At 39.9% G+C, this 24057-nt stretch overlaps 1 protein-coding gene across 5 annotated transcripts in view; it reads right to left on the bottom strand.

Moving 5' to 3' along the window:
* Positions 1–23666, bottom strand: part of BRAF (B-Raf proto-oncogene, serine/threonine kinase) — a 168186-nt gene extending 144520 nt beyond the window's left edge. For all 5 annotated transcript variants that reach the window (XM_070369170.1, XM_070369171.1, XM_070369172.1 and 2 more), the window contains exon 1: positions 23318–23666. In XM_070369170.1, coding sequence (XP_070225271.1) covers positions 23318–23452 — 135 coding nt within the window. In that variant the 5' untranslated portion in view covers positions 23453–23666. The remainder of the gene's footprint in view (positions 1–23317) is intronic.
* Between the last annotated feature and the right edge of the window lie 391 nt (positions 23667–24057).

The raw sequence follows: 24057 nt of genomic DNA, 5'->3' as shown, positions 1-24057 counted from the left end.
GTGAAAAGTGAAAAGGAAGTCGCTCAGTCGTGCCCGACTCTTAGCGACCCCATGGCATGCAGCCTACCAGGCTCCTCTGTCCATGGGATTTTCCAGGCAAGAGTACTGCAGTGGGGTGCCATTGCCTTCTATTTGCCTAGGTTAAACATTAACTTCCATCAAGACCTTATTAGCCTATAATAAGAGGCTAATAAGGTCCACACGAGCCTTGACTATTTTATTGAAGTACAGCTGTGTTACTTTCAAGGCTACAACAAAGTGATTCAGTTACGTAGACATACATATATACTTCTCCAGATTATTTTCCATTATGGGTTATTAAAATATTGAATATGGTTCCCTGTGCTGTAGCAGGTCCTTGCTTATCTATTTCATATACAATAATGTGTATCTTGGAGAAGGCAATGGCACCCTACTCCAGCACTCTTGCCTGGAAAATCCCATGGACAGAGGAGCCTGGTAGGCTGAATGCCATGGGGTCGCTAAGAGTTGGGCACGACTGAGCGACTTCACTTTCACTCTTCACTTTCATGCACTGGAGAAGGAAATAGCAACCCACTCCAGTGTTCTTGCCTGGAGCATCCCAGGGACGGGGGAGCCTGGTGGGCTGCCGTCTCTGGGGTCACACAGAGTCGGACATGACTGAAGTGACTTAGCAGCAGCAGCAATGTATATCTATTAATCCGAAACTCCTAATTTATCCCTCCATTCTTCCCTCCCCTGCTCTCTCTTTTTCCCTTTGGTAACCAGAAGTTTGTTTTCTATCTCTGTGAATCTATCTTGTAAATAAGTGAACTTTGACTTTTAAAAGGTCTAGAACTGACCATGGAGAAGGCAATGGCAACCCACTCCAGTGTTCTTGCCTGGAGAATCCCAGGGACGGCGGAGCCTGGTGGGCTGCCATCTATGGGGTCATGACTGCAGTGACTTAGTAGTAGCAGCAGCAGCAGCAGAACCAACCAAGGTAGCCACAGCCAAATGTTGACTATTTGAATTTAAATTAAATGAAAATTTAAAAGCCAGTACTTGGTCCTACTATACATATTCTGAGTACACAATAGCCGCATGTGGACATATTGGACATCAGGGAACATTTCGATCATGACAGCTATCTTGACTGAACAGTGCTGGTCTAGAGGGAGTAGACACATAATGACAAAACCCAGTAACACAATACAGTAAGTAAAATGATATAGATATACTTCAGGATGCTACAAAAGCACAAAGTAGATGCACCTAACTAGGCCTTGGAAAGAGGATAAGGAAGGCTTCCAACAATAAGTGAACTAAGTTTGAAAGGTTTGGGGGATGGGTTTAGGAGAGGGAATCTATATTTCAAGCAGCAGGAAAAGCACAAGAAAAGATAAAGACAGGTCACATTTGGAGGGTTCTTAAAATAAAGTCACAGGATAGCAATTGCTTCACAGTACAGTATAAAAATTAGACTGCAATAGCTGGGATACTATTCCACAAAGAAAAAACAATATTCAAAATTTTTTCAATAAATAATTACTTTTAAAAAGAAAATTATTTACCAGATCTCTCCAAATTTAGCTTTCATAGCAGGATAATGGCAGATACTGCATGAAGAAGTAATAATTCATGTTCTATTTCCCAATGATTCTATGTTTATGAGTCAAAATGAGAATGACTCATATCAATTATTAAATTGCCTTGGCAAGTTACATTGAACTTTGATCTGAGGACAAGTTAGGAGGCCCACAATGCTGTCTGGACAACAGCAAGTAAAATACTAAGTAAAATAACCTAATGAACTGAATTGAACATAGTCGCACAGTCGTCTCCGCCTGTGCGATCGCATGGACTGCAGCCTGGAAGGCTCCTCTGTCCATGGGATTCTCCAGGCAAGAGTACTAGAGTGGGTTGCCATTTCTGTCTTCAGGGAAATAACCTGATACTATTAATTCAGTATTCCTAGTCTATTCACTCTCACACACTCCTAACAACCTTTAACATCTTTACCTTTCTCCTTAAAACGCCAAAACCCCAAAACCCCACAGTATCTTAGCTGATAACCTTCAGTTTGTCTTCACTGGGAAACAATGAGGCAACTGGAAGACAACATGCACAGACTCCCAACATCATATCGACCTGCCCATCAGCACTGCTACTCCACATGCTCTGCCCTACCACTTACTATGAAAGAAAAGTCTCTATGCTCCTACCGGGAGCCAGTCCTTCCACTTGTGTGCCAAACCCCTTTCCCTCTGGCCTGGTCAGACACTGCTCCAGCAATTCTTCTATCTCCCCTGAAATCACTAACGTTTTACACCATAATGGTTCATTCTTTCATCATATGCCCTTACCTTTTCATCATTAAAAAAATCTCATGACCCCAACTCTTTCACTAGCTATGGTCCCATTTCTCTTTTCCCTTTGTAAGAAAAGTCTTCACAATCTTCCCATACCCTCCTATTCTCTCTTAAACTCACTCACTCAGAGTATCTCCCTCAGTATCTTCTTATATAAATCATCAATATCATCCATTCCTTAACTCGAGTGGAAAATCCTTAGTCTTTGTTAATAAACTTTCTTCATTTAATTTTCTACCTCACTGGTTGCTCAAGTTCCTCCTATTTTCTCCAACCTTGGAGCTCTTCTTTTGCCTATCTATGCTCATTCCCTTGATGACTGTATCAACCTCACAGCTTTAAAAACCACCTAATATACAAACGGGCTTCCCTGGTGGCTCAAAGGTAAAGAGTCCAACTGCAATGCAGGAAACATGGGTTCGATCCTTGCATTGGGAAGATCCCCAGGAGAAGGAAATGACAACCCACTCCAGTATTCTTGCTTAGAAAATCCCATGGAGAGAGAAGCCTGGCAGGCTGCAGCCCATGGGATTGCAAAAGAGTTGGACATGACTTAGCGACTAAACAACAATAAATATACAAACAGCTCATGCAGCTCAATACCAAAAAAAAAAAAAAAAGCAACACAATCAAAAATGAGAAAAACCTAAATAGACATTTCTCCAAAGAAAACATACAGATGTCCAACAAACACATGAAAAGATGCTCAAAATCACCAATTATTAGAGAAATGCAAATCAAAACTACAATGAGGTATCATTGGTTAGAATGGCCATCATCAAAAGATTTACAAACAATAAATGCTAGAGAAGGTGTGGGGAAAAAAGGACCCTTCCTACACTGCTGGTGGGAATGTAAATTGGTTCAGCCATTATAGAGAACAGTACGGAGGTTCCTTAACAAACTAAAAATAGAGCTACCACATGATCCAGCAATTTCACTCCTAGGATATATCCAGAGAAACCAGAATTCGAAAGGATGCATACATTTGATGTTCATTGCAGCACTATTGCCAACAAAGGTCTGTCTAGTCAAAACTATGGTTTTTCCTGTGGTCATGTATGGATGTGAGCGTTGGACTGTGAAGAAAGCTGAGCACCGAAGAATTGATGCTTTTGAACTGTGGTGTTGGGAGAAGACTCTTGAGAGTCCCTTGGACTGCAAGGAGATCCAACCAGTCCATCCTAAAGGAGATCAGTCCTGGATGTTCTTTGGAAGGAATGATGCTTAAGCTGAAACTCCAGTACTTTGGCCACCTCATGCGAAGAGTTGACTCATTGGAAAAGACTCTGATGCTGGGAAGGATTGGGGGCAGGAGGAGAAGAGGATGACAGAGGATGAGATGGCTGGATGGCATTACCGACTCGATGGATATGAGTCTGAGTGAACTCCGGGAGTTGGTGATGGACAGGGAGGCCTGGTGTACTGCGGTTCATGGGGTCGCAAAGAGTTGGACACGACTGACTGAACTGAACTGAACTGCAACACTATTTACAATAGCTAGGACATGGAAGCAACCTAAATGTCGACTGACAGAGGAATGGATAAAGATGTGGAACATATCTATACAATGGAATATTAGTCATAAAGAGGAATAAACAGTGCCATTTGCAGAGATGTGAATGGACCCAGGGACTGTCATACAGAGTGAAGTAGGTTAGAAAGAGAAAAACAAATATCATATAATATTGCTTATATGTGGAATCTAGAAAAATGGTACAGATTAATTTACTTGTAAAGCAGAAACAGAGTCACAGAGTAGAGAACAAACGTATGGTTACCAAGGAGGGAAGAGTGAGTGGGATGAACTCAGAGACTGGGGCACTGCTATGTATAAGATGTGGATGTGACTGGTGGTAAAAGTGAAGTTCGATGCTCTAAAGAACAATACTGCACAGGAATCTGGACTGTTAGATCCATGAATCAAGATAAACTGGATGTGGTCAAGCAGGAGACAGCAAGAATGAATACTGACATTTTAGGAATCTGTGAACTAAACTGGATGGGAATAGGCAAACTTAATTTAGACGACCACTGTATCTACTATTGTGGGCAAGAATCCCATAGAAGAAATGGAGTAGCCTCACCGTCAACAAGAGTACAAAATACAGTACTTGGGTGCAATCTCAAAAATGACAGAATAATCTGTTCGTTTCCAAAACAAACCATTCAATATCACAGTAATCCAAGTCTATGCCCCAACCACTGATGCCAAAGAAGCTGAAGTTAAATGGTTTTATGCAGACTTACAAGACCTTCTAGAACTAACACCAAAAAAAAGAGGTCCTTTTCATCACAAGAGACTGGAATGCAAAAGTAGGAAGTCAAGCGATACCTGGAGTAACAAGCAAGTTTGGCCTTGGGAGTACAAAATGTAGCAGGGCGAAGACTAACAGAGTTTTGCCAAGAGAACACACTGAGCATAGCAAACACCCTTTCCCAACAACACAAGAGATGACTTTACACACGGACATCACTAGATGATCAATCAAAACCAGACTGCTTATATTCTTTGCGGCCAAACATGAAGAAACTACACAGTCAGAGAAAAGAAGACCTAGAGCTAACTGTAGCTCAGATCATAAGCTCCTTATTGGAAAATTCCAGCTTAAATTGAGGAAAGAGGGAAAACCACCAGGCTGTTTAGGTATGACCTAAATCAAATCCCTTAGGATTATACAGTAGAGCTGACAAATAGATTCAAGGGATTAGATCTGGTAGACAGAGTGCCAGAAGAACTATGGACAGAGGTTCATAACATTGTACAGGAGGCAATGACCAAAACCATCCCAAAGAAAAAGAAATGAGGAGACCTTACAAATAGCTGAAAAAAAGAAGAGAAGCAAAAGGCAAGGGAGAAAGGGAAAGATATATCCAACTGAATGCAGAGTTCCAGAGAATAGCAAGGAGAGAAAAGAAGGGCTTCTAAAGTCAACAGTGCAAAGAACTGGAGGAAAACAACAGAATGGGAAACACTAGAGATCTCTTCAACAAAACTGGAGATACCAAAGGACTATTTCATGCAAAGATGGACACAATAAAGGACAGAAACAGTATGGACCTAACAGAAGCAGAAGAGATTAAAAAGAGGCAGCAAGAATACATAGAAGAACCATACAAAAAAGGTCTTAATAACCCAGATAACCACAATGGTGCTGTCACTCACCTGGAGCTGGACATTTTGGAATATGAAGTCAAGTGGGCCTTAAGAAGCATTACTATGAACATAGTTAGTGGAGGCAATGGAATTTCAGCTGTTCAAAATCCTTAAAAATGATGCTGTTAAAGTGCTGCACTCAATATGTCAGCAAATTTGGAAAACTCAGCAGTGGCCACAGGACAGGAAAAGGTTAGTTCTCATTCCAATACCAGAGAAAGGTAATGCCAAAGAATATTCCAACTACCATACAACCGCACTCATTTCACATGCTAGCGAGGAAATGGTCAAAATCCTTCAAGCTAGGCTTCAGCAGTATGTGAAATAAGAACTTTCAGATGTACCAGTTGGATTTTGCAAAGGCAGAGGAACCAGAGATCAAATTGCCAACATTTGCTGGATCACAGAAAAAGCAAGAGAATTCCAGAAAAACATCTATTTCTGCTTCACTGACTATGATAAAACCTTTGTGTGGATCACAACAAACTGGAAAATTCTTAAAGAGATGGGAATACCAGACCACCTGACCTGTCTTCTGAGAAACCTGTTGCAGGTCAAGAAGCAACGGTTAGAACCAGATATAGAACAACAGACTGGTTCAAAATTGGAAAAGGAGTACATCAAGGCTGTATACTGTCACCTTGCTTACTTAACTTCTATGCAGAGTACATCATGGGAAATGCCGGGCTGATGAAACATAAGCTGGAATCAAGATTGCCAGGAGAAATATCAATAACCTCAGCCATGCAGATGATAACACTCTAATGGCAGAAACTGAAGAGGAACTAAAAACTTGATGAAAGTGAAAGAGGAGAGTGAAAAAGCTGACTGGAAACTCAGCATTCTAAAAACTAAGATCATGGTATCTGGTCCCATAATTTCATGGCAAACAGATGGGGGAAAAGTGGAAACAGTGGCAGATTTTATTTTCCTGGGCTCCAAAATCACTGCAGATGGTGATTGCAGCCATGAAATTAAAAGACGCTTGCTCCTTGGAAGAAAAGTTATGACCAAGCTAGACAGCATATTAAAAAGCAGAGACATTACTCTGCTGACAAAGGTCCATGTAATCAAAGCTATGGTTTTTCTAGTAGTCACATAGGGGTGTGAGAGTTGGACCACAAAGAAGGCTAAGCGCTGAAGAACTGATCCTTTTGAACTGTGGTGTTGGAGAAGACTCTTCAGAGTTCCTTGGACAGCATGGAGATCAAACCAGTCAATCCTAAAGGAAATCAACTCTGAATAGTCATTGGAATGACTGATTCTGAAGCTGAAGCTCCAATACTTTGGCCACGTGATGCAAAGAGCTGGCTCACTGGAAAAGACCCCGATGCTGGGAAAGACCAAGGGCAGGAGGGAGAAAGGGGCAACAGAGGATGAGATGGTTGGATGGTATTACAGACTCCATGGACATGAGTTTAAGCAAACTCCAGGAGATGGGAAAGGACAGGGAAGCCTGATGTGCTGGAGTCCACGGGGTTGCAAAGTGTCGGACACAACTTAGCGACTGAACAACAAAGAACAAATGAGAACCTACTGTGCAGCACAGGGAACTCTACTTAGTGCTCTGTGGTGACCTAAATGGGAAGGAAATCTAAAAAAGAGTGAATCTATGTAAACACATAACTGATTCACTTTGCTGCACAGCAGAAACTAACACAACACTGTAAAGCAACTATAAGTGAGTAAATTAGTCACTTAGTCGTGTCCAACTCTTCGCGATCCCATGGACTGTAGCCCACTAGGCTCCTCTGTCCATGGGATTTTCCAGGCAAGTATACTGGAGTGGGTTACCATTCCCTTCTCCAGGAGATCTTCCCAATCCAGGGATCAAGCTTGGGTATCCTGCATTGCAGGCAGATTCTTTACCATTCAAGCCACTAAGGAAGCCCCCGATAAAAATTGAGAGAAAATAAAACTAATTTGATGTAAGAAAAAAATTTTTAATGTAATTTAGTGAACATTGGAATGGATTCTCTGGCTGAGTGGTGAAGTGGGTTAGTCATGGAGGGAAATATCTTGATTTTTAAAAAAAAATCAGATACAAAGTGAAAATAAGATTTGTGGAATAATAAAGCTCCTAGGATGAGTAAGCAGTGACACTGACTCTAAAAAAACAAAAACACCTAAATGCCCAAATTTAAGGTTAGCTGTTACAACAAATACATCTTAAAGGTATAAGGACTCAAACTCATGGTATTTATTTCTTACTCATCTAGTAGCACTAGGTGGCTAAACAGGTTGGCAAGATGGTTCTTATCTAGACTGATGGACAATCTACCATTTACAACACACGGTTTACAACTTTCCTTAAAGATCACCTCTGTTCCAGCAGGCCAGAAGGGAAAAACCAGATGAAGACGATGGTATGGCCTAGACCTAGAATGTGTGCACATCACTTGTGCTCATATTACATTCAGTTCAGTTCAGTCGCTCAGTCGTGTCCAACTCTTTGCGACCCCATGAACTGCAGCACGCCAGGCCTCCCTGTCCATCACCAACTCCCGGAGTTCACCTAGACTCACGTCCATCGAGTCAGTGATGCCATCCAGCCATCTCATCCTCTGTTGTCCCCTTTTCTTCCTGCCCCCAATCCCTCCCAGCATCAGAGTCTTTTCCAATGAGTCAACTCTTCGCATGAGGTGGCCAAAGTACTGGAGTTTCAGCTTCAGCATCAGTCCTTCCAGTGAATATTCAGGACTGATCTCTTTTAGGATTGCCTGGTTGTATCTCCTTGCAGTCCAAGGGACTCTCAAGAGTCTTCTCCAACACCACAGTTCAAAAGCATCAATTCTTCAGCGCTCAGCTTTCTTCACAGTCCAACTCTCACATCTATACATGACCACTGGAAAAACCATAGCATTAGCCTGAACTTAATCACACGATCACAGCTAACTACAAGGGACTATTGTCTTTATACTCAAAGCAAATAAGACATAGATATGGTGAACAGTCTCTGCCACTGGACCTCACTCTCAAATTCCAGACTCATGTACCAAATGCTTACTCAACATTTTGGACACCTAATAGGTATTTCAAACTTAACATCCTTAAAACTGAATTCTTAATCTGAACCCTCCCCTTTCCCATGACACCTCTCTTTCTTGCACATCTCACCTTCAATCTATCAATAAATTCTGTTAGCTCTACTTTCAAAATGTCCAAACTCTGACCACTTCCCAAGACTTCTACTGCTACCAATCTAGTAAGCCACTGCCTTAGAGGACTGGAAGAGGCTCCTCCCTGGCTCCCTTGTGTCCATCCTTGCCCTTTACAACCTATTGCCCCCATAGCCATCAGAGCATTCCTATTTCCACATAAGTCAGATCATAGCACTCAGCTCTGGACTGCTACTTATTTCACTTAAAGTCAAACTCCTCACATGGCCTGTGGTCATGTCCCCACTGCTGCTTCAAGACCTCTTAGATTTCATCCTACTATTCACCTCCCTTCCTCAAGGCACTTCAGCAGCTCTCGCATCCTTACCGTTTTTTAAACAGGCAAGGTACATCCCTGGCTCAGAACCTTTGATCTTGGTTCTTCTGATACATTTTTCTCTGCCCTCCTAAAATCTTTGCTCAAATGTCACCCTTTTCAGACAAGGTCCTACCTACCTCTATTTTAAATTGCTACCTAATCCCCAAACTTTACCTGCTCTTTCATTTTTCCATAGTACTTACTACCTTCAAACATACTATAAAATTTTTTTTATGAGTGTGTGTGTGTGTCTCTCCATACACACACACACACCCCTACACCAGAATGTAAGCTAGATAAGGAGAGATATTTGCATTGTTTTGGTTTTAAATGCACTAAGCAGCTAGATTACTACCTGGCACAGTAGAAATTCAAATATTTATTGAATACATAAATACCTATTGTCCTGTAAAATGACTCAATACAAAATTTATCAATGTAGTTTTGGAAGGATGACAATGCAAATGGTGGACAATAGCTTTAAAAATGCCAAAACACAAGTCCTAATGCTTACCATTCTTCCTATAAAGCCATGATATATAGTCTTTCTACTCTCATACAGAGAAGTTACCTCACTCTTATGAAAGGTTTACTGAAAATACCAATATGCTGGCACTTTAAATTTCTTTAATTCAACAGTGGTTTAAAGATAACGTTAATGGAATATTGGCAACACTGAAACAGTTCTACTAGGTCAATCATCAGTCCTACTTTAAGAACTAACCAGAAGTTTTTGACAACTAGAGCCCTGTGCTAAAGTATGTCATTGGACATTCTTTAAAAATGCCATAAAGATATCTGAAAGCAAAATTTCGAATATATTTATCTTTGTCCCAAAAATTGGCATAAAAATAACACAACTATAATTCTGTGAAGGCTTGTATGTATTCTCACGCCACCCTTGTTATCCACTTACAAGTTCAGTACATAGCATGAAGAAGGGCAGGATGGGGATCAAGAACTGCCAGTGAAAACCAAGCAGTGTATGAATGGCTATGACACCGAATAGTTATGACTTCAGGATTAAACTTTTGTCTCAAGTACCCATTCATGATAACCAATAACTAAAAGTTTGATTCCTAAATACATATAGCAACTGAAGTGCCAAATTCAGTAGTAGAAAAATCATCTGCAATAAACCCACCAAAACATTACACTGCACTAAATCTTTATGCATAATGAAACTTTTAGATTGTGTAATTTACTCTTAAAGTGAGAAGACACGCAGAAAGAATATACGGGCAGAACATTTCACATTGTAGAAGCAAGCATGTAAAAACTAAGACGAAATGAACATTTTCAGTAGTTGCAGAATAGGAATGTAAGGACTATACTAAATCATAAAGTCTTCCCTATCTGAAGTTCTCTGACACCTGTTATTGTGCAGTCGCTCAATCATGTCCAACTCTTTGTGACCCCATGAACTGCAGAACGTCTGGATTCCCTGGCCCTCACTATCTCCCAGAGTTTGCTCAAACTTCTGACACTATTCCCACGGAAATTTAGTAATGTGATGTGTAAAAAATTAATTCTGAGTTATGTAGGAACAATTAACAATAGTTCTTCATCTTTTCATAGTAAAAAAAAAAATAGGAAGGCAGTAATTGTTTGGGACTCATGGAAAAGGTAGGATTTTTTTTCTAAATAATAAATGGAAATTAAATTACCTTCATACATGACCAGAAATTATGCTACGAAGAACTCTTTAAAAACAAAACTCAAATTAGTAACTGTTGGGGTTTTTTTCCCTCTATACTTCGGAGAGATTTCTAGGTAGAGAGTACAAACTTTAAAATGGACAAAATGGGATTAGACCCAACGTGGGAAAAAAGTAAAATAGAAGTTCTAATAACTATTTACAATATCACTGCTGGAGCTAGTAAACTCCTTTAATAAAGCACATCTATAAATACAAACAGAAATTTACTTTGCAAAATAAGTACTGTAATGCAGCAAATACAGTATAAAAATCTTAGGTCAACAGAGGAATAACCCCCAAGCAATATTTTAAACTGTTTCGAATACTCAAAGGTAAGTGACTAATTCAAAGCATCCTAAAATTTAATTTAAGCCATTCTGGAAATAAAGTCAAATTTTTCTGGTGTTATTACTTTAAAGGTTATATATTTAGTAAAAGAAAAATATAAAACAAAAGTAGAGTATTTCTCAATTTAAACACAAGGCATTTTTTTTTACAGTAAGGAGACACATACTTTTTTAAAACACATTGATTTTGGAACAACAGTTCAAAATAGTCTCCAAAAATGTTGTGGTTCTCTCTCCCTGTAAGTGCCATTTCAAAATTTGCAAAGTAGCCAGATACTACTACTAAAGAGCCTCTTGATGAAAAGTGAAAGAGGAGAGTGAAAAAGTTGGCTTAAAGCTCAACATTTAGAAAACGAAGATCATGGCATCTGGTCCCATCACTTCATGGGAAACAGATGGGGAAACAGTGGAAAACAGTGTCAGACTTTATTTTTTTGGGCTCCAAATCACTGCAGATGGTGATTGCAGCCATGAAATTAAAAGACACTTACTCCTTGGAAGGAAAGTTATGACCAACCTAGAAAGCATATTCAAAAGCAGAGACATTACTTTGCCAACAAAGGTCTGTCTAGTCAAGGCTATGGTTTTTCCAGTAGTCATGTATGGGTGTGAGAGTTGGACTGTGAAGAAAGCTGAGCGCCAAAGAATCGATGCTTTTGAACTGTGGTGTTGGAGAAGACTTTTGAGAGTCCCTTGGACTGCAGGGAGATCCAACCAGTCCATTCTAAAGGAGATCAGTCCTGGGTGTTCATTGGAAGGACTGATGTTGAAGCTGAAACTCCAATATTTTGGCCACCTGATGCAAAGAGCTGACTCATTTGAAAAGACCCTGATGTTGGGAAAGATTGAAGGCAGGAGGAGGAGGAATCGACAGAGGATGAGATGGCTGGATGGCATCACTGACTCAATGGATGTGAGTTTGGGTAAACTCTGGGAGTTGGTAATGGACAGGGAGGCCTTGTGTGCTGCAATTCATGGGGTCACAAAAAGTTGGACATGACTGAGCGACTGAACTGAACTGAACCTACAACATGAACAGAAGCCTGAATAGTCTACCCTCCCAACTGTCACAAGACCCTGTACTAAGTCAGGTATTTCAAGACTTTCACTGATGTTTAAGTCTTAAGTTTTCCTTCCTTCACAAGGAAACTAAGAAAAAAAAAATCAGGTAATGTATTCATAATTCTTAGGTGAAAATAATGACTACAACTATCATTTTACATTGCAGGGAAGCCCTTCAGGCTATGGAACAAAAAGCTACCACCATTGTAATTTCAAACAAGGTAATAGGTCCTATGGGTCCCAATGAAAAAGGAAGAAATATGACCAACCATCACTATATGCTTATCCTGAGTAGAAACAATTTAATGATGACTCTAAGAGTAATAAAGGTGCTAATTCTGGAACATCATAGAACATGACATAGATTTCAAATGGAAAAACTCACAGTGAAGATGGAGAATAACACAGCTAGTATTATAAACTAGTAACTCCAAACACCTGATTGACATTTTCCATAACTTTTTTGGTGAAAAAACAACTTAACATATTCACTTTCACCTATACATATCTTGATTATAGAGTTAATATTTTTGAAATGTAGGTCAAAAAAAAAAAAAAGGACACTGTTGACCTTCTGGTGCCACCTACTAAGATATTTTCTTCATTTCTTATGAAGTTAATTTTGGATGAAACACGTTTTCTGTATCTGCCACTTTTCACAACCTCTCCACCAAATAAATCAAGGAAGGGATGTGTTAACTATATACTACAGTGAGTTTAAACTTTTCTTGGATAGAAGACACCTTTGAGAACTGGGAAAAAATTATGAATCCTGTCCTGTCAAAAAATACAATAGCACAAAATAACTTTAAAAATCAAATTTTAAAGTTCTAAAAATCCTACAAACTGGATCTACCTAATTTTAAGACTGAACTATAAAGCTAGAGTAATCAGGGACTTCCCTGGTGGTCCAGTGGCTAAGACTCCACGCCCTCAATGCAGGAGGCCAGAGTTCGATCCCTGGTCAGGGAACTAGATCCACATGCTGCAACCAGGAAGTTGCATGCCACAACTCAAGAACCTGCATCCACAGTGAAGACCTGCTGTAGTCAAATAAACAAATCAACTTTAAAAAAAAAGCTAGAGTAATCAAGACAGTGTGGTACCAGGCAAAGAAGAGACATATAGGTCAATAAAGCATAAAACTCAAATACAATCAACTGATTTAAATAGAGGTGCCAAGGTAATTCAACAGAAAAAGGTTAGTCTCTTCAAGGAAGGTGAAAAACTGGATATCCATATGAAAAAGAATGACCAAACTTTAACCCTTACTTCACAGTATATAGAAAAATTAACTCCAAAAGGATCACAGACCGAAATGTAAAAGCCAGAACTGTAAAATTTATAGAAGAAAACATGGGAGAAAATTTTACAGACTTAAGTTGAGCAAATATATACTGGGTAGGACACAGAATGCATGAAACATAAAATAAAAAATTGATAAATTTTATTTCATCAAAAACAAAATTTCTACTCTTCAAAGAACATTTAGGAAAATGAAAAGACAAGCCACAGACTGGGAGGCATGTACAAAACACATGTCTGAAACAAAGAACTTGTATCCAGGTTATGTATACAACATTCTTACAACTCCATAAAAAGAAGGTAAAAACTACATAAAAAGATCTGAATGGCTACTTTACCAAAGAAAATATATGAGCAAGTGAATGACAAATAGATTTAAGGGACTAGATGTGATAGACACAGTGCCTGATGAACTATGGTTGGAGGTTTGTGACATTGTACAGAAGAAAGGGATCAAGACATCCCCAAGAAAAAGCAATGCAAAAAAGCAAAATGGCTGTCTGAGGAGGCCTTACAAATAGCTGTGAAAAGAAGAGAAGTGAAAAGCAAAGGAGAAAAGGAAAGATCCATTTGAATGCAGAGTTCCAAAGAATAACAAGGAGAGATAAGAAAGTCTTCCTCAGTGATCAGTGCAAAGAAACAGAGAAAAATAATAGAATGGGAAAGACTAGAGATCTCTTCAAGAAAATTCGAGATACTAAGGGAACATCTCATGCAAAGATGGGCTCAATAAAGGACAAAAATGGTATGGACCTAACAGAAGCAGAAGATATTAAGAAGAGGTGGCAAGAATACACAGAAGAAGTGTACAAAAAAGATCTTCATGACCCAAGATAATCACGATGGTGTGATCACTCACCTACAGCCAGACATCCTGGAATGTGAAGTCAAGTGGGCCTTAGGAAGCATCACTACGAACAAAGCTAGTGGAGGTGATGGAATTCCAGTTGAGCTATTTCAAATCCTAAAAGATGAAGCTCTGAAAGTGCTGCACGCAATATGCCAGCAAATTTGGAAAACTCAGCAGTGGCCACAGCACTGGAAAAGGTCAGTTTCCATTCCAATCCCAAAGAAAGGCAATGCCAAAGAATGCTCAAACTACTGCACAATTGCACTCATCTCACACGCTAGTAAAGTAATGCTCAAAATTCTCCAAGCCAGGCTTTAACAATACACGAACTGTGAACTTCCAGATGTTCAAACTGGATTTAGAAAAGGCAGAGGAACCAGAGATCAAATTGCCAACATTCGCTGGATGATCGAAAAAGCAAGAGAGTTCCAGAAAAACATCTATTTCTGCTTTATTGACTATGCCAAAGCCTTTGACTGTATGGATCACAATAAACTGTGGAAAATTCTGAAAGAAATGGGAATACCAGACCACCTGAGCTGCCTCTTGAGAAATCTGTATGCAGGTCAGGAACCAAGTTAGAACTGGACATGGAACAACAGACTAGTTCCAAATAGGAAAAAGATTACGTCAAGGCTGTATATGGTCGCCCTGCTTATTTAACTCATATGCAGAGTACATCATGAGAAACGCTAGGCTGGATGAAGCACAAGCTGGAATCAAGATTGGTGGGAGAAATATCAATAACCTCAGATATGCAGATGATACGACCCTTATGGCAGAAAGCGAAGAACTAAAGAGCCGCTTGATAAAAGTGAAAGAAGAGAGTGAAAAGTTGGTTTAAAGCTCAACATTCAGAAACTAAAATCATGGCATCCAGTCCCATCACTTCATGGGAAACAGATGGGGAAACAGTGGAAACAGTGGCTGACTTTATTTTGGGGGGCTCCAAAAGCACTGCAGATGGTGACTGCAATCATGAAATTAAAAGATGCTTACTCCTTGGAAGAAAAGTTATGACCACCCAGACAGCATATTAAAAAGCAGAGATATTACTTTGCCAACAAAGGTCCATCCAGTCAAGGCTATGGTTTTTCCAGTAGTCATGTTCGGATGTGAGACTTGAACTATAAAGAAAGCTGAGTGCCAAAGAATTGATGCTTTTGAACTGTAGTGTCGGAGAAGACTCTTGAGAGTCCCTTGGACTGCAAGGAGATCCAACCAGTCCATCCTAAAGGAGATCAGTCCTGGGTGTTCTTTGGAAGGACTCATGTTGAAGCTGAAACTCTAATACTTCCATCACCTGATACGAAGAGCTGACTCATCTGAAAAGACCCTGATGCTGGGAAAGATTGAGGGCAGGAAGAGAACGGAATGACTGAGGATGAGATGGTTGTATGGCGTCACTGACTCAATGGACATGGGTTTGGGTAAACTCCGGGAGTTGGTGATGGACAGGGAGGCCTGGCGTAATGCAGTCCATGGGGTCACAAAGAGTCGGACACGACTGAGCGATTGAACTGAATGGAACTAAGCATATAAACAGATGTCAAATATCATTAATCATTAGGAAAATGCAAATTAAAACCACAACGAGCTACTACTGCATACATATTAGAACTGCTAAAACTAACAAGACTGATAATCCAAGGGTTGACAAGGATAAAGTTTGGAACTCTCATTCATTGTGAGTGGCAATGCAAAATGGTATTACTGCTTTAGAAAAGTTTGACAGTTTCCTATAAAATTAAATATACACCTACCATATGATCCATTAATCCAAGTTCTAGCTCCTTACTAGAGAAATAAAAAACCCAGCGTCCACACATAAACCTGAACCCAACATTTCTGGCAACCTTATTTATAACTGCTAAAAACTAGAAAGAACCCTGCTACCCATCAACTGGTAAATGCGCAACATCCATACGCTGCTGCTAAGCAATAAACAGAAACCAATTACTGATACATGCCAAAAACATGAGTGAATCTCAAAAATACCAAACTAGGGACTTCCCTGGTGGTCCAATGGTTAAGAATTCACTTCGTAATGCAGGGGCCATGGGTTCAATCCCTGGTCCACAGCCACTCAGCCCATGCACTGCAGCTGCTGAGCACGCAGCACTCTAGAGCTCGCACACCAGCACTAGAAAGCCCGCACTGCGACGAAGATCCTGCATGCCACACCTAAGACCTGAAGCGGTCAAAAACATAAATAAATACATAAAATAAAACATAAAAACAAAAGACTTAAAACTTCTAAGTGGCTTAAGTTAGAGGAAAAAAAACTTCAACTTAAAAAAAAAATCAAACTAAATGAAAGACACCAAATACATGGTAACATATACTGTATGATTCCCCATTTATGACTTTGGAAAAGGCAAAGCTAGAAGTCAGCTCAGTGTTTGTCAAGACTGGCAGTAGTGTAGCTGGGAAAATGAATGAAAAGAGGAATTAGGGAACTTTTGATGGAAATGTTCTTTACCTTGATTGTGGCAGTAGTTACATGACTATACACATTTGTCAAAACTTATCAAGTTGTGTGTTTAAAATGGTACATTATAGTATGTGTGAATTATAACCCAATAAACCTGACTTTTAAAAACTTACAGAACTCTAAATCACACCTTAACTTCAGAACCTCAAATATGATCTACTCAGTCTCCATTAGACTAAGTAGAAAACTTTGGCCCATGAACTAAATCTGCCCCCACCCTAGCTGTTTTTTGTACAGCTCACAAGTCAAGAATGTTTTTACATTTTTCAATGAAAAAAAAAGAAAATAATATTTCATGACACAGTCAAATTTCAGTGTCCATAAATAAGCTTCACTGGAACACAGTCACACTTATTCATTTACACAGTCTATTAGCTGATTTTATGCTACAATACAATCATTGAGTGTTCAGTCTTTGTAACAGAGACAGAGCAGTTAGAAACACAGTACCTAAAATATTTATCACTTGACCCTTTACACAGAAGTCAGCTGATTGCTGCCTTAAACACAAGTTGCCGAAAATCTTCTACACAGATTACTACACTTGGGAAGATTCATGTCAGCACAAATCTCTCTTCCATGAACAGTAGCTCTAAAATTTTTACAGCCATCAACTCCTTTTCTTTCAAGGAGATCAATGCCTAATGCAGATAAATGAAGAATTTCAACAGTTAAAGTATAGTGGGACTAAATAGAGCCTTGAGGTAAGCTCTGTAGAAGGTCCCTAATACCCTCAAAACAAATTGTTCCAACCATGTGGTTGTCAATCTAATAAACTGATTTTATGAGTAGCATTAAAAAAAGAGAAATGAATGGTACAGAAAATCCAAGTGCACCATACCTAACAGGGTTTCATTCACCAATTCTTTAAAAAAATCTTCTTTTAACTGAGATATAGTTGATTTACACTATTATATTAGTTTCAGGTGTACAACACAATAATGCAAAAAATTTATAGATTGTACTCCATTTAAAGTTACTATAAGATACTGGCTTATATTCCCTGTTTTGTACACATTAACCAATTCTTTCACTAAATATCTGAGTACCTATGTGCCAGATGAGGATAAAAAAATGTACAAAAGAGTCAAAAACTGCTTCATGTATATGGATATTAGAGCAACTCAAAAATCTACATTTCTTACAGCGCTAATGTGTTTTTAAAAACAGTACTAGAGCTCTATAGTAATTGTAAAACCACAATCTTATGGCACATTTGTCCCCAAAGTGCTGTCAATAATTGCAGCTATATTACAAGAATAAAAATGATGTTTCATTTCACGTTACAGAGCTTCCAGAAGATATAAAGTTAACTGAGTTCAGAGCAATTTTTATATTCTTTATCAAGGGCATTCCCAGAACCCAGAAAGAAATGTAATGTTATTGAGCATCTCTTTGCCTCTATAAGCACAGTCCTGATATGGGGGGAAACAAGAATAACAGTTTTTTAAACCCAAGAGAAATCATGGAAACCAAAATAATCTCAGAGGATAGAGGGGAGAAAAAAATAATTGCTTAATGTTAGAGTAGAGGCTGTATTAAAGTTTCTTCTGACTACCGTGCTAATTATGCGACAGTAAATTAGATTGGTGGACAAAAGAAAACTGAAAAATAAAAACCACTTCCCAGAATATGTCAATGCCGCCACCAAATATTTAAGGAAGGAACAGAAGAAATAAGGCTAGATTTTTGGTTCTTATCTATAACGTTATGACCATGTAAGCATTGTTTACAAAACAGAAAAGCTCCTCAACAGGCTCATCCATTTTGAATCCAGAAGCTGTATAGCTACTGCCAATCCTGACTTTACAGGATAACCAATTCAGACGAACTAGACAAAGAATGAGTAAAAGGACTCAAAACAATTCAACTTCTGAGGAAGAAAAATTTAGTAAAAGCCACTGACTCTAAAGGTTTATCTGAATGACAATTTGAGGCAGAAATTTAGGAAGCAAGGGAACATACTGAATTTCATAAAAGAGGAAGATGACACAAAATGTTCACTAAGTACCAGCTAAATTAATATCAAGATGTCAAGGGGGAAAATGCACTTTTGCATTTCTAAAGGAGAAAAAGAGCTTTATGGTTGGAGAAAAAAAGAACACTAAAATAAATGCTTCATTCTTCAACAAGGTAAGCATCAGGTCTTAGAAAACGCTAACAAAGCAGTATACAAATGCTAACAAAGCTCCCTCCCTTTCTTCCCTAGCACTCCTAGAGCCTAGGTTTCCATTTGTTATGACCCGATCGCTCCCTCAACAGTAAAGCCAGAAATAGGGAATCAAAATAAATCAGACTTCTTTAGCCTATAGTCTTAATATAATTTTTCTAGCCTATTATCTAAATACAATTAAATCAAGTTGCTTTTAGGTTTTACTACATTCAAGGATTTGAGTACTCAGTTTCAAAGTTTCTTTCTTGTCCATTTACTATCAATTCCTTTAATAGTCAGCATACATAAGTGACAGATGTCAGAAAATTTCTAAATAAAATAAGAGGTGAGTGGCGCCGAAAGGAAGGAGTTCATTAAACGGTAAGAAAGACTACAGAAAGGGAATGCTAAAAACACCAAAGACACAGTTATTTTATGGTTTTAACAAACAGGCATGTTTTGTCTACTTTGAAATGTTATCTTAACAAGTTCATACAGCAATAGTCAGAACTGTAGAAACACAAAGTTTAGCGGGCCTAACACTTTTTAAAAGTATGATGCAATTCAACCTGGTTTGGCATAATTCACAAAAATGTATTTTAACACACTGAACCTCATTATAAAGGACATACTATCCCAGAATACTACTTAGTCAATGTATTATTATAATTACACAGTTTAACCAAGGTTAGTGATAACAGATCTTGAAAACAATACAATTTTAATTGTCATGTGATTGTAAGAGGCTCCTTTCTACAAAAATACACTGTAAGAGGAATGGTTAATAAATATCATACCCTGGCATAACACATTAAAAAAAAAACAAAACATTTTTATACCATATTGTCAAAATGTCCCATACTATACCATATGGTCATAGAAAGAAAGTAACATCAGGGAACTATAAATGGTTAGAAGTAAATGTTTAATGCCAAAAGTAAAAGCACATTTATTTGATAAATATTTAATAAGCTCCTGTCATTTATCAGAATATTCTATTTTGAGCTTCTACAAAGTAATACAAATACAGGACATGGAATTTGTTCACTTACCAACATAATTTAAAAAACTAAATCTACATTCTATGTTCAAGATGTCTGACAGCAAAATTTTTTAAATTAAAAACATAAAAATTGTTAAAATCACACTATATGTTAAATCTTTTATGATGCTGTTTAAAAATATTACAAAACCACATATATTATATTATGCAAGCATTAAAAAAGAGTGTATGTATATACACTAAAATGTTTTATAGTAATTATATCTTAGTGGCAAGATTACAGATAATTTTCCAAAATTTTTTGCACTTATATTTTTCTAATTTTTCAATAATAAATGTGTTTTTCCTGAGAAACTTTTAAAAATCTGTATTTTACTGTCAAGTAAGGTAATTCTTTAGACACTTTCTTTCATTTCGTTCTATGCACTTGACAATCATAACATTATCTCCTTAAGTGCATATAAGGAAGACAGTTTAAAAGATGACAGTAAGCCAACTTCAAATTTAAAATTATTTTTTGGAGGAATTTATTCTATCATCTATAACACTGATATTTATATTGAAAAGAGATTTGTTTTTAACCCTTTACTCTCCCCTCCCCCAGTCAAATACATTTATTATAAGCTCTTACAGGAAAATATGGAGGAAAAACTACTATTCATCACTAGCCATAAAAACTTCGGTGGAGGAGGCAGGGGGAAACACTTCTACTGAAAATTAGTTAAGAGTATACTTATGGTTTCAAGAGATACTAATATCTTTTCCAATTATTACCAATTTAAACTTGAATTCATCTAGCCTAGAAGTTCTCAAGTACTGGCACATGAGAACTGCCCAGGAAATATGCCAAATACAGAAGCTCATGGCCCTAGCTCTCACCTACTGAGTCAGAATCTTCAGAGTAGAGCTCAAACAATCTGGCCCTTTCAAATAAAATAGCAGACAATGTACTTAACAAAAAATTTCTCTGTATCACTGCAAACTGTTCTAATAATTTTGAAACAAAGTTCTCAATGAAAATAATGTTACAATCAGAAATACAATTTCATAGAAAGAGAAAGTGTCAGTCGCTCAGGCCAGTCTGACTCTGTGACTTCATGGATTGTAGCCTGCCAGGTTCTATCCATGGGATTCTCCAGGCAAGAACACCGGAGTGGGTGGCCATTCCCTTCTCCAGGGGACCTTCCCGACCCAAGGATTGAACCCAGGTCTCCTGCATTGCATGCAGATTCTTTAACATCTGAGCCACCAGGGAAGCCCCGTTAATCTTACCATTCTTTAGGATGCAATTCAACAAAACCACACAAGCGCTACAAAGTAAAGCAAGCCTAGAGGCACCTGTGAGGAGTAAGACAAAGGCATATCCGATTCATGGAAAAAATAGACAGCAGATGTGACCCCAAGTATTTATCCATTAAAAACAATGTATTCTAAAAATAAATTTCCATGTCAACGGAACAAAGTTGTTTATAAATAAGAAGGAATGTGGAGGTGTGGGGAAGACAAGAGGAAGCTTCAGCAAGTTAAGTACCAAAAGCCAGGAAACAAAGCAGAATGAATGGCAACTGCGGACAAGGAAAATGGAATGAACTAGGAAATGGAAGAAGGGATGACCACTGTCCTTAAAATCCAAGAAACTAGAGGAAATGAACAGATATTAGAGGAAACTGATCTGAGCAGAAATGCAAACAGAAAAGTAAATGGGAAGTGGTGTAAAGGATACACACACACACATATATATACATACACACATCACATATATCTATATAGAGATATTTATATAATTCGGAAACAAAGTTCTCAACAAAAACAATGTTAAAATTAGAAAATTACAATTCATAACCCATGCCCAGTATTTTTTATAATATATATTTATAGCTATATACAAATGAGAATTTTAAGATGAGATCAAATGGTAGTACAGAACGCATCTTGGGCACAGATGCAAGTGGTGTAAGAGAATCAAAAACAGTATTGTGAACAAACTGATACTGAACAGAGTAAAAGCATATGGGATGAATCTCAAAGTAAAGATGATGAAGCAGGAAAAAGAGAACTGCATAGACAGAAGAAAGAATGAGACGTTATGAGAATTGGGAAATAAAATGTAAGTGCTGTAGTACGAAGGAAAGAACTTTGAGCAAAGTCAATGGCGTTAAATCACATTATCTAATCAATAATTATAAAGCACAGTTATCATACCACACATTATCTCATTATTTGGAAAGGATAATACAGTGTATTATTTTATGTAATACATTTTACATAATAAAACCCCAAATGTAAAGAAAGTAATCTGACAAGGTGATAAGAGGCTAAAATAAACAGTGGCTGAGAGATGGAAGGACTAAAGAAGTAAAAGAAAAAAAAAAAAATGGGACAGAAAGAAATCAATCACACCTATTTAAAAACCACAGGTAGGAATAAACAAAGAGGTGTGGATGCACAACGGATGACGGACTAAAAGGTGCCAGGAAAGCAAGTGAAATCTGACGGAATCTTGACAGCTTCAGGATTCAGAAAGTAAGTAGTTCCAAAGTGTCCAGAAGGATTTGTGACCGTAACATGTTACGGAGCAGGGGAATGAAGTAGAGGGCCTCAACAAGACTAAGACAAGAAGGCTGCAAAAATCGTCTTAAGTAGAAACTGAGGTTAGGAGCAGGCAGGTCCGACCACTGGCAAAGGAGCGGGGAGGCAGGTGGAATTGGGATGGGGGTTACCAGCTGGCGACACTGCAAACATTAGGAACCGGGGGTCTGAGGTCGGGATGGAAGAAAGAACGGAAACACTGGCACTTAGGATTGAAAAAGTAGAGGCTAGATCAAAACCATTAGCTGGTTAAAACAGGTGACGAGAAATCCTCCCCTCCGCCCTAACAAGTAGAGAAGCGGCGGGAGGGCAGCGGCCTGAAAAGGGGCAGAGTCGGGGAGAGTTAAAGAGAGAATGATGCGCCCATCTTCACCGTGACCATGTAATAATTACACACAACGTTAACTTGGGCTGGGGTCCCGGCCCCGGCTACTAACCCAGGTATTTCACCAGGATGCCGGCCCCAGGTTCCCCTCCACCACCACCACCAAAAATAAAGAAAACATCCAGGAGATGCGAGGCTGGCTACCTTCAGCCAGCCGTGACCTTCTCGGACCAACCCCGAGTCTCGCCCCCTATAGATAGCCTCCTGCTCCACCACGGCTGCCCGAATCCCCCAAGCCCAGAGCGCGGACCAGGGAAACCCCCCCTGGGCCATTGTGTGTGTTTACGTAGCGAGCTCCTGCCTGGCGGGGAGGGACAGGTGGGGAAAGCCAGTGTCTCAGCCCGCAGAGCCCCGAGAAGGTGGCTGAGGGCAACCGGAGCCCCCACCGCCACCTCTTTCCCCCCAAAAAACACCAGTCAGCCGAGCCCCGAGACCGGAGGGGTGCAGGGTGCGCCGCCACTCACCTCCTCGGGAATGGCGGGGTCCGCAGCCGAAGAGGCCGCGGCGCCGGCCTCGGGCTCCATGTCCCCGTTGAACAGAGCCTGGCCCTGCTCCGCGCCACCGCCGCCGCCGCCGCCGCCGCCACTCAGCGCCGCCATCTTATAACCGAGAGCCGGGCCCGAGCGACCGCTGCTGGGCGGGGAGGGGGAAGGGAGGCTGAGGGCGGGGGGAGGCGGAGGCGGAGGACGGGGGGCAGCGGGGAGGGACGGCCCGGGCGGCCCGGGCGGCGTCGGCGGTGGGACGGCGCCTGGGCCACCTCGGGAACCGGCCTGCGGCCCCCGGCGCAGCTGAGCCTGAGGGGATTGGGGGAAGGACGCTAGGCCGGGGGGGAGGGGCGGGGGCAGGGGGCGGAGACGACTGGAAGTCGCCGCGGCAACGGCGTCACCCGCGTGTCACGGTCGTGACGTCATCTGAGGTGCGTGACGTGATCCTCGGAGCGCCCTCGCGCAGTCGTCAGGGGAGGGTGTCTACCCCTCCTGCCCACCCTCCTCTCCCACGTTCCCTCCGCTCCGCCGTTTCCATGGCTCCGATTAATTCTCTTCTCCTCAGTCCTAAACCTGCTCTGTGTTGTCGGATTTACTCGAGGAGATTGGAGAAGTTGAGATCCTAGAGGGAGGAAGGCGGAAAGCCCTACTGTGTTATTTCTATTATCATTACAACGAACGTCTCCGAGTCATAAAAATAAGACTTGAAACCCCGAGGT

Source organism: Bos mutus, chromosome 4 (assembly GCF_027580195.1).
Source record: "Bos mutus isolate GX-2022 chromosome 4, NWIPB_WYAK_1.1, whole genome shotgun sequence".
NCBI lineage: Eukaryota > Metazoa > Chordata > Mammalia > Artiodactyla > Bovidae > Bos > Bos mutus.
Note: the sequence above shows the minus strand (reverse complement) of the source record. Positions and strands in the feature narration are given on the sequence as shown.